At 45.7% G+C, this 12051-nt stretch overlaps 1 protein-coding gene across 1 annotated transcript in view; it reads right to left on the bottom strand.

Annotated features, from left to right (window-relative positions):
• PTEN (phosphatase and tensin homolog) overlaps nucleotides 1–1614 on the bottom strand; it is a 101054-nt gene extending 99440 nt beyond the window's left edge. The window contains exon 1 of the mRNA XM_070780438.1: nucleotides 859–1614. Coding sequence (XP_070636539.1) covers nucleotides 859–937 — 79 coding nt within the window. The 5' untranslated portion in view covers nucleotides 938–1614. The remainder of the gene's footprint in view (nucleotides 1–858) is intronic.
• Nucleotides 1615–12051: the final 10437 nt, after the last annotated feature.

Below are 12051 nucleotides of genomic sequence, written 5' to 3'. Positions count from 1 at the left end.
ACCATTTGCTACACACAATACCCTTGAACCTACATAACATTATCATCTGAGATCAAAAACCACTCAATCTCCATTCTATTACGTGTCAGAAGAGCACTGAATCTACAATGCTACTGAACTGTAAATTTCATGTCCTATCCTTCATCATCTCAAAGAGACAAAAAAAAAAAAAAAGCAAATTTAACAAAATCTAGTAAGAGCGTCTTTGAGAAGTGTCATGGTACTATTTATTTCAAACTGCAAAAACTTCTAAACACGATTCAAAGTTGTAATTAACTTAGTTTTAACACATAAACCTACTTTTGCCTTCAAATGAGCACCATACATGCTAAAATGATTCTCTCTAAAGTTATGCAAATCAGTTCACAACTCACATTTTAAAAGAATCTATCAATGCAACCCAGGAAACTAAAAACAATCACTGCAAGATTCTGATGCAATAAGCCGTACGTGCAACACTAATTTTCCTTTTAATCTGATCTATACCCTTGATCTAGGGCCTAAAGCCAAGATTTAATCGAAATATGCTCAAGCTCAAAGCATCTACTTTTCTGTTCATTTAGTAGACCGGATTACCGAGCTCACTAATCCACTAACAGTGTACTGGATTCTGCGGACAATAGCCCTTAGAAAGAGACCCATCGGTGCCTTGACACTTGCAACCAGGCAAGAGTTCCGTCTAGCCGAACACACCCTAGGCTGAATGCATTCAAAAGAGACACAAAATATACATCTAGAAATCCGACCGGGGTTAAATGTCACCCACACTATGGACATTTTTTCGCATCCGTCTATTCCCACGTTATCAGAGAGAGTGACAGAAAGGCAAAGAGGAACAGCAGCCACAGAAATGGATACAGGTCAAGTCTAAGTCGAATCCATCCTCTTGATATCTCCTTTTGTTTCTGCTAACGATCTCTTTGATGATGGCTGTCATGTCTGGGAGCCTGTGGCTGAAGAAAAAGGAGGAGAGAGATGGCAGAAGCTGCTGGTGGCGGGGCTTCTTCTGCAGGATGGAAATGGCTCTGGACTTGGCGGTGGCTGATGCCCCTCGCTCTGCTGCCGCTTGGCTCTGGACCGCAGCCGGGTAATGGCTGCTGCGGCGGCTGCTGGATGGTTGCAGCGACTGGGCCTGCTTCTCCTCAGCAGCCAGGGGTCTGGCAGCGGCGGCAGCGGAATGGGGAGAAGAATAATCCTCGGAAAGGCTGCCTCCTCCGGCGGCCTCCGGAGCCCGGGCCAGGGGGGGTGCGGCGGCGGCGGAGGGGAGGTTTAAAACCGGCCCGGGTCCCTGGATGTGCCGCCGCCGCCGCCGCCGTGTTGGAGGCAGTAGAAGGGGAGAGACCAACTCTCCGGCGTTCCCAGCCCTGGAAATGGTGACAGGCGACTCCGGCCCCCTCCCCGGAGCTGCGGCCGCCGCCGCCGCCGCCGCTTCTCCCCCCCGCTCCAGGAGCGGGAGGTGCCGCCGCCGCGCCTCAGCCGGCTCCCGCCCGAGCCCACGGCTTCCACCTTCCCTTTCAGGAGAAGCCGAGAAAGAGGCTGCACGGTTAGAAAAGACGAAGAGGGGGCGAGAAACGCCGCCGCTGCCGCCGCCGCCGGCCGGCCGGCTCCCCGAGGGCGCTGCCCCCGCGGCTGCTCACAGGCGCTGAGAGGGGGTCTGGGCTGCGGCCGCCGCCGTCTCTCATCTCCCTCGCCTGAGCCCGGCCTCGCCTCGCAGCGGCTCAACTCTCAAACTTCCATCATGGCTGCAGCTTCCGAGAGGAGAGATCTGAGCGCAGCCGCGTCCCGGCGCCCGAGCGCGTATCCTGCCGCAGTGCACAAAGAGTCCCGCCACATCACCGCCCGCCGGCCTGCCCGCCCCCTCCGCCGCCGCCGCGCCGGGAGTCCAGGCGCCTCGGGAGCCCGAGGGGAGGAGGGAGGCGTACCCGACCGCGCCAGGGGAGGGGAGGGAAGGGCAGGGCCGAGACTATAGGGAGGCGGCAGAAGGTGCAGCTCCGGGTGCAAGCGCCGAGTCCCCAACCTGCAGGCGCACTGAGCATGCCCAGTATGACTGCCCAGTGCTAGATCGGGCTTGTTGCAAGGCGCCCGCCTGTAACTGCACTTGCCGCGGCTTCTTCTGCAGCAACGCAGGGTGGGGGGAACGAGCTGAGCCTCGGCCGGTGCCCAGCCAGAGGCAGGGTAAACTATTGCGAAGGTGGGCAGGCGGGGGCGGGGAGCGGGGGGAGGGAAGGGGCGCGGTGAAGATTGAAGCAGGTTTGTTCATCTATGTCACTGACTTGAGTGTGAGACTACCTGCGCACAGGTGGAAAAGACCAGGTGACCGCGCTGGTCAGTGTTCAGGGAAACGCAGGGACGGCCCGTGCAGCGAGGACACCCCTCCCCCCCACCCCCAGACTTCCCCGGCACGGCCTGCAGCCTTCCTCTGCTTTTGTACCGATGTCGGATCATAAGCGTTCGCGGGGATTTGACTGCAGGAGACTTCGCCGAGAAATCCCACCTCTCCACCCATCCCCGCCCGTGTCCTCAAGGTGTCAGTCTTAGTACAAAGAACAACCCCCCTATTGTGTCTCCAGTGTGTATCACCTCACCCGGCTCCCTTTCACCGCCCCACCTCCCGCTCCCCCGGCTACTCGATTCATTTGCCCTAAAAATGAAAGCTCCTAGCAGAGCGCGTTGAGTGTGAGCACATCGCCCCTGAATTTCTAGATCCCCAAAGGCAATTGTCCAGGTGGGCTGAAAGCGGATTCCCAAAGATGGAATGCAGCCTGCAGCCCCTGCATTCCCTCTGGAGAGCCGACAATCTCTCCCCTCGGGTTTCCAGCTGGGTTCACCGCTTCCAATTCAAGCTCGATCCTTAGAGGCTCCTCGACCCGCCCCTTTTGGACCGCTGTGAAAACCTCGCTGGGTGAATCGCCCCGGAGCCAGGTTCTGCGTTCCCCCTAGCTGGGGAGTGCGCGCCGCAGACCCCTGTTGCAGCGCGGGAGGGCGAAGTACGTGATTGTAGGAAGCTGCAGCCCCTGTGAGTGGGCGGAGCCGAGGACGGTTCAAAAGGAGGTGGAGGGATACGCGGGCCACAGTCGGAACTACTTTCAGGAGGAGGTCACGTGTACTTCTAGTTGGGGAACTTTCCAAATTCCCACTCCCATATGATAGCTGTAGAGGCAAATGCTTCGCTTCTTTTTCCCAGAGTGCTCCCGCCTTGTACGGGCAGCGGGACCCCAGAGCCTCCGGGATCTCGGTGGAAGAACAGGCTCAGACGAGCTTCCTACTGGAGCGCTGTCGGGGCTGGCGCCGGAGGAGCTGGTTACACAAGCACCCACATCCAAGCACGTGCCCCCGCCTTCCCTCACCTTGGTTGCTGCCGCTGATTCTTACAGATCTCGGAGCGAGGGTTCCCAAGCTGGTCGCACCCTTTGCCCGCTACCCACAGAGCAAGCTAGAGGACCGAAACCTGAGACTCCAAGCTCTGGAATCACTAGCTCTGCCTTCCCAACCGTGGGAGAAGGGACTGATTTCAGGGGTCTGTCGCATCTTTCTCGCTAGCGCCCTGCCCCTTAGGGCGTAACTTTTCTGGTGCTGTACTCGCGGGGCAAAAGGGTATCTCCTGCAGCAGCCCGCTGCGTGAATTCAACGACGTTGCGACAAACTTTCAGTCAATACTTTCGAGCTGATGAGCGCGCCCCACCTACTGTAGACTCAGCCAAGTGACTTATCTGGTCGGAGAACCTAGTCCATGGCCTTCAGCCCAGAACAAACTTGTCAAGTCTGCTTACAATTTGGATTGGTTGACCTAAACCGCGAAAGAGCTGGTTCAGAAATGCTGAGAACTAGAGTGCATTTACCCCAACATTGATCGGCCTGTAAAGTGAGTTGTCCACCGTCTGCTTGGAGAGAAAGAGGGCATCAATACCAACCTAGGAATTCTTTCTTTCCCCTGGGAAGCAAAACTCAAGAATTTGAGTCCAAAAGAATTTAAGCGGATACCCAGGTTGAGACATTGGTTGTTTTTTTAGGTCTTGAGACTGGGATCAGTTTGCATGTGTATTGCAGTAATTGTGAATATGTGGCTAGGGAAGGTCTAAAGAGAATTTACTCAGTGTTTGAGAAAGAAAGTGATACATGAGCACATCATAGTTGCAGGCAGCCCCTGAAGACTAGAAACCTCAAGAGAGCTTGCTTAGACGCCACAGACCATTACCTAACTCCAGCACTACTAATTAAACCAGGGATATTTACACTGCTTTTAAGAGATCTCTGAGGCTTCATGAAACTTTGAATTTATATGCAACATCCTTTTAAGATAGCCCTTCAGGAGTTGCTGCTACTGCTGCTAAGTCGCTTCAGTCGTGTCCTAGTCTGTGCGACCCCATAAACGGCAGCCCACCAGGCTCCGCCGTCCCTGGGATAGCCACCTGCTAAATCTTCAGTGTTGGTATTTATTGAAGCCTGGTTTTGTGCATGGTCCTGGTCAGCTTGGGGGAAGGAGGCGCCACAAGTGAAAAAAGAAATGGAGAGCAACCTAGGAAGAACAAGACAAAGGCCTCCATTTGGTTTCCAAAGATGAAAAAGCCCTGTCCACACAGCCTAATGTAAACCAGAGATTTCTCTATTTTATAAATAAAAAGAAGTCCCTGATTTTTAGATGTTCCACTAGATTGCATGGCAAGATCCTGAGAGTGGCATTCAATTGATTATCAACTACTGCTTGGTGAAGAAAGGGAAAATGAAGATAAAGTTAAATGAAGGCACGTGATTACAGAGGGGTACAGTGTCCCATGTTTGTTTTTCCAGTTTCTGATCTGTCTCCAGAGTTCCGGTTATTAGCACTGCTCTTCCTTACCCACTCCCCATGTGAAGATCAGTCTCACAGCGTCTGAGAAGCCCTGAAATCCACTCCCTGGGAAGAAAATGGATTCAGTCCTGCCCTGTTGGGTGTTAGGTATGAAGAGAGAATCCTTTTCCTTGCTGTGGCACAGAGCCATTTTGGAGCAGAGAGGGTGTACATCACCAGCACTTATGTGCTAGAATATGAGACTGGCCCACAAGTACTTCTGTCTGCTGAAGGAAGAAACTGGAAAATGAGTTTTGCTGGTACTCTAAACATCAGGTCCCTCTACTCATCTTCATGGTGAGTTAAAGAACCACCAACGTTGGCAGATATTTGACCAACCTGACAGCAATATCGGGTGGTTATTAGAAGCTGCTGAGTAAAAATTTCTTACCTTTCTCAGTATTAAGTGTGTTCCTGGAGGAAATCCTTTTTTTTTTGTCTTTCTTTCTTCACTCTGTCCTGCTAGTCCCAGAGATCTCCTTACCCAGGTGGTAGAGCTGAAACCTCTAAATAGCTGACCCTATCTAATATACAGAAAGTTTTTTTTTTTTTTTTTTTTTCAAGTTCAACTGCCAAGTATCCCTTTGGCTGTATAGGTATTACAATACGTTGGTTTCTAAACACTTCAGTTCACTACCTGATTGGATTCAGATTGCCCTGGGAGAAACAGAAGCTTGTAACAAAAGGAGAATTCTATAAAGCTTCAAGGAAAGTAACCATATAGAATAATTAGTGAACATGATAAACTAGCTTTAATTATAGTTTCTAACAGCTGATTCCAAAACTTTATTGTTACTGCATCCAGAGAATATCTAAAGAAAGTTCCTTTCTTATTTTCTTTGATAAGTGAAATGACCAGCAACTTGATGGGGATGATATAAATAGTTGATGTGCTCTTTGTAGGTCCCACTGCTAAAATGTCTTTTGTAGAACACTGATTGCTATAGTGCCTTTCTCATCTCCCACACACTGACCTTTCAAATAGAGATCTAAATCAATGGCTTTAATTTTTAAGCAATCTTCTCTATTTTTATCTGCTTAACCACTGTTTTCTAACTGCTGCTGCTGCTGCTAAGTCACTTCAGTCGTGTCCGACTCTGTGCGACCCCATAGACAGCAGCCCACCAGGCTCCCCCATCCCTGGGATTCTCCAGGCAAGAACTCTGGAGTGGGTTGCCATTTCCTTCTCCAATGCATGAAAGTGAAAAGTCAAAGTGAAGTCACTCAGTCATGTCCAACTCTTAGCGACCCCATGGACCGCAGCCTACCAGGCTCCTCCGTCAATTGGATTTTCCAGGCAAGAGTACTGGAGTGGGGTGCCATTGCCTTCTCTGTTTTCTAACTAATACAAGACTAAAACATATACAATAATTATAGATTTTCATTTAAACCATCCCATTCTTCCAATGGTCTGAAGACTTTTCCTTTATTTCATTTATCCTAATTACAAATATTCCTATTGTTTTAAATAAAGATATTTTGCTTACCACATTTCTCCAGAAGGTATCAGTATGGATCATACAACCAACCACATCCTAAAAGAAAATTCTCCATTATCTCTACAAGTTCTTCATGCCCCAGTTTCCTGGAACTATTTCAGATGGCACTTGTGTTTCTTTCTCATCTCAGTAGAGAGATGTGCTGTAAGAAATTATCACCCTCGGAGAAATAAGGATTGGGCTGGGTGCTTCTGGGAGAACTATAGGGGAGACTAGACACTCACTATGTCCAAGTAACATTTAGAAATTGTGATTTGGACTAGAGAGTGATGGTAAGGAAAGGCCTAACATCACAAGACAGCTTTGATTGTTTTAGTCTCTTTATCTAACACCAGCTATGGGACATTCCATTTTGGTGCCCTTAATACTAAGACTAGCCCTATGGAACACATTCTTTGTCTTTCAGCTCTTCCAGTAATAGAAAAAGATAATAACTTTTATGTTACCAGTAGATATTTGGGCATTTACCAAGTGCTTCACAGAGTAGCCCTCGTTTGTCTAGGTATAGGTGGGACACTGAGAAGGAGTCAAGGTTAACTATTACCTCACTCCTACAAATCTTTCCCTTCAGAACATCCTTCTGGCTTCTGAGGTATCACTTTTTCTGATAATAAAGTAACAGAAAACCTTTTTGGAAGAGAAAATGCATGGTTAAAACTCTATTTTAAGTATAGGGTCTTAACTCCATTCAGTCGTTTGATGATTCAATCAACAAATATGTGGAAGTCTTTTCTGTGCCAGTACTAATCATGCTAAGTTCTGTGGACACCACAATGACTATGGTATTTAGGGTCCAGCCTTTATGGGATTTAGTCTCGTTGAAAACTTGGGCTTCTTTGTCTGACATTGTTGCAACCTCTTTACAGTCTAGGAGTAAAGTTAAAGCTGTAGAAAATACCCTAACATTTGATAGCTGTTTCAACCATCTATTGCTGCATAACAAACCACCATAACCTGGGTGACTTAAAAGAACAGCCACCATTTGTTTTCTCACAATTTTGCAATTTGGGAAGGTCATAGCCAGACAGTTTTTCAGCTCCCCCGTAGTATCAGATGGGTCAGACGTGGTTACGCCCAGCTACGAGTCTGGCTAGAGCTGGAATGTCTCTGACATTCCCCACACGTCTGACACCACAGCTGGAGCACCTAAAATGTCTGCCCACCCCCCACCTCTTCTCTTCATGTGATTGCTCATCATTCTGAGGTCCAGCCCAAGCATCTCTGCACAGTGACTGAATCTCAAGCAGAAGAAAGCAGAGGCTTCAAGGCCTCTCAAAGTCATGGTTCAGAAGACCAAGAATATCACTTTCATTGTATTCTCTTGGCCAAAGCGAGTCACATGGCCAGCCCAGATCCAAGGGAAGAGGAGTCTCCACTTCTTAATGTAAGGAATGTCTGGGATGGTTGGAATTATGGGCAGTCGTATTTGGAAACACTCTACCATAATCCATCCTTTGGCCCCAACAGTTCACACATACACGCCCATGCACAGACACGCAAAAGACACTTACTTCCTCCCCCCAGATTATCATTCTGTATAGCACTGGCTCTACGGTCTAGGATCTGGTAATAATACACCAGACCCAGATGGAAATGAGGCATTTCAGATGCTGCTCCTCTTCATCAGGAGACCCATGAACTAAAAAGACAAGTTATGATACATGACATACAATGCTGAACCAGGGACAGGATAAGTGCAACAGACACTTGTGTTCAAAAGGCGGGAAATGGAAGACACACAGCAGTCACCAACCTGTAGCAGTTCTGAAAGTCAGCCAGGTACTGTCATCCTGACTCTGAGGATCTAGTTCTCCACTAGGACCTGGTTTTTCTCCCTGGAGTAGTTTCCTAATCCACTGTTCTTGGCTCCCTGCTCTGGGGTCTAGTTGACCTCTGAGTCAATCTTCCTTTTTCATGAGAAACTGTCTGCCTTTACAGTTGAATAGTTCCCTCAGCCTGCTTCTTGCCCATAGAAAGTTGGAGACCAAGAGGCTTTTTTTTGGGGGGGGTCCATTTTGAACTGTCTCCTGCCTCTTTGGTCCAAGCTTCTGGTGCTTTTACCAATAAAATTCTCTTTAAAACTGTGTGGGTTTTCTATGATTCTAATTGGAGTTCACTCCTTGACCACAAAGCAACATCTACAATTTTTTCAAAAACAAACTTCTCTCTACATTGGGCCTTGTCTAGGTGGCTGTGGTTGGACCACCCTTAAGATTCTTAGAAGCCCTTTTTGTCTAGATGTGAGGATCTTTCAAGCAGGTATTACATTTTTTAGAGGTCTTAACAGAGTTTTGATTAAATCTTTTCCTTGAGGTCATATTTTATAGGCAGTCCCTGAGGCCATTTCTTAATTGAGACCTTTTGCTGACTGTAAAGACTCTCCTAGGCCCTGTATATTTCTTCTACAATCTGCTTAAAAACTGAATAGTTCTTGTTTTTTTTTTTTTTTTAAAGAAATGCGTTTCTCTCTTGTGATACATCATATATCAGTAAAAGAAGCCAACTGACACTTTAAACATTCATATTCAAAATCTCCTTCGCCAGGTCTGTAAGTTCATTAGGTACATTTTCTGTGTTTTACTGCACACAAGTGCAAATGTTGCCAAACATTTTCCACTACATAACACCACTTAGCCAGCCTCTAATAGCAATTTCCTTACTACTCTTATAGCCTCCATTGAGAGCTCTCAACAAAACATTAGCAAACAAATTCAACAATACATTAAAAGGATCATACACCATGATCAAGCAGGATTTATGCCAGGGATGCAAGGATGGTAAACATCTACAAATAAATGATATACCACATTAACACAATGAAGGATAAAAATCATATAATCATCTCAATTCATGCACTTTGAACATGACATACCACATTAACACAATGAAGGATAAAAATCATATAATCATCTCAATTCATGCATTTGATAAAATTCAATATCCACTTACGGTTTAAAAAAAACACACAAAGTTTGTAAAATGGGAACATACATCAACATGATAAAGGCCATGCATGACAAGCCCACACTAACCATACTTAACAGCAAAAAATCTGAAACCTTTTCTTCTAAGAGAAGGAACTAGAAAAGGATGCTCACTTTCACCACTTTTATTCAACACAGTATTGGAAGTCCTAGCCAAAGCATTTATGCAAGCAAGAGAACAAAAAGGCTTTCAAATTAAAAACGAAGAATTAAACTGTCACTATTTGCAAATGACATAAGATTATACATAGAAAACCTAAAGAGGCAACCAAAAAATAAATTCAGTAAAGCTGTAAGATATAAAATCAACATATGAAAATAGGTTGCATTTCTTACACTAACAATGAACTATCAGAAAAAAAATTAAGAAAACAATTCCATTTACAATTGCATTGACAAGAATAAAATAATTAGGGGAAAAAATGTAATAAATAAAGAGGTTTTAAAAGACCTCTACACTGAAAACTGTAAAACACTGATGAAAGAAATCAAAGAGGGCACAAACAAATGGAAAGATAATCTGTGCTCTTAGCTTAGAAGAATTAATATTGTTTAAATGTCCATACTACCCCAAACAATCTACAAATTCAATGAAATTTCTATCAAAATTCCAAAGGCATTTTTCATAGAAATAGAACATATAATCCTAAAAATTGCATGGAACCACAAAATACCCTAAATAGCAAAGCAATCTAAGAAAGAAGAACAAAGCTGGAGTCATCATTTCAAGATATCTTACAAAGTTATAGTAATCAAAACAGTATGGTATTGGCATAAAAACATACACATACACCAACGGAACAGAATATACAGCCCACACACAACTATGCATATGTGGTCAAGGTTTTTCCAGTGGTCATGTATGGATGTGAGAGTTGGACTGTGAAGAAGGCTGAGCACCGAAGAATTGATGCTTTTGAACTGTGGTGTTGGAGAAGACTCTTGAGAGTCCCTTGGACTGCAAGGGGATCCAAACAGTCCATTCTGAAGGAGATCAGCCCTGGGATTTCTTTGGAGGGAATGATGCTGAAGCTGAAACTCCAGTTCTTTGGCCACCTCATGCGAAGAGTTGACTCATTGGAAAAGACTCTGATGCTGGGAGGGATTGGGGGCAGGAGGAGAAGGGGACGACAGAGGATGAGATGGCTGGATGGCATCACTGATTCAATGGACGTGAGTCTGAGTGAACTCTGGGAGTTGGTGATGGACAGGGAGGCCTGGTGTGCTGCGATTCATGGGGTCGCAAGGAGTCAGACACAACTAAGTGACTGAACTGAACTGAACTTACTACAAAAGAGGTAAAAATTTACAATGAGAGAAGGACAAACTCTTCAACAAATGTTGTTGGGAAAACTGGACAGTCACATGCAAAAAACTGAAACTAGACTACCATCCTCAGTTCAGTTCAGTTCAGTCACTCAGTCGTGTCCAACTCTTTGTGACCCCATGAATCGCAGCATGCCAGGCCTCCCTGTCCATTACCAACTCCCGGAGTTCACCCAAACCCATGTCCATCGAGTCGGTGATGCCATCCAGCCATCTCATCCTCTGTCGTCCCCTTCTCCTCCTGCCCCCAATCCCTCCCAGCATCAGAGTCTTTTCAAATAAGTCAACTCTTCACATGAGGTGACCAGAGTATTGGAGTTTTACCTACGCGAAAATTAACTTGAAATGAATTAAAGACTTGTAAAACCTAAAACAATAAAAATCCTAGAAGAAAATGTAGATGGTAAGCTCCTTGACATTAGTCTTGGCAATTTTTTTGCATCTGACTCCAAAAGCAGAGGCAACAAAAGCAAACATGAACAAGCAGGACTATATCAAACGAAACAGGAAAGAACCTCAAAGGAAGTCGTCAACAGAATGAAGAGTCAACCTACTGAATGGGAGAGAATATTTGGGAGTCATATATCTGATAAAAGGTTAATATAAAAATATTATCTATAAAGAATTTATACAACTCAATAGCAAAAAAACATATTCAATTTAAAAAAATGGTCAGAACGTTTTTCCAAAGAAGACATACAGATGGCAACAGGCACATGAAAAGATGTTCAGTATATTAACCATGCTGAGCAAAGCCAAAGAAAGCTAAAACACTAATTTGAAAGGATATATGCACCCCTAGGTATTACTTCCAGAGAAGGCAATGGCACCCCACTCCAGTAGTGTTGCCTGGAAAATCCCATTGATGGAGGAGCCTGGTAGGCTGCAGTCCATGGGGTCACGAAGAGTCAGACACGACTGAAGGACTTCGCTTTCACTTTTCACTTTCATGCGTTGGAGAAGGAAATGGCAACCCACTCCAGTGTTCTTGCCTGGAGAATCCCAGGGACGGGGGAGCCTGGTGGGCTGCTGTCTATGGGGGTCGCACAGAGTCGGATACAACTGAAGCGACTTAGCAGCAGCAGCAGCAGGTATTACTTCAAAGTCAAGATATGGAAACAATCTAAATGTTTTTTGGTGAATGAATGGATAAAGAAGGTGTAATAGATGTATTTAAATACACATACACACACACAGTGGAATACTATTCAGCCATAAAAAGAATGAAATTTTACCATTGGCAGCAACAGGAATGGACCTTGAGGGCATTATGGACCTTGAGGGCATTATGTTAAGTGAAATAAGTCAGATAGAGAAAGACAAACACTGTATGATTCACTTATATGTAGAATCTAAAAAGGAAAACAGGATTTGAAAGTTGCTAAGAGAATACATCTTACATGGTGATTATTTT

This window comes from Bos indicus, chromosome 26 (genome assembly GCF_029378745.1).
Source record: "Bos indicus isolate NIAB-ARS_2022 breed Sahiwal x Tharparkar chromosome 26, NIAB-ARS_B.indTharparkar_mat_pri_1.0, whole genome shotgun sequence".
In the NCBI taxonomy this organism is placed as follows: domain Eukaryota; kingdom Metazoa; phylum Chordata; class Mammalia; order Artiodactyla; family Bovidae; genus Bos; species Bos indicus.
This window is presented reverse-complemented; position numbering and strand designations above follow the sequence as displayed.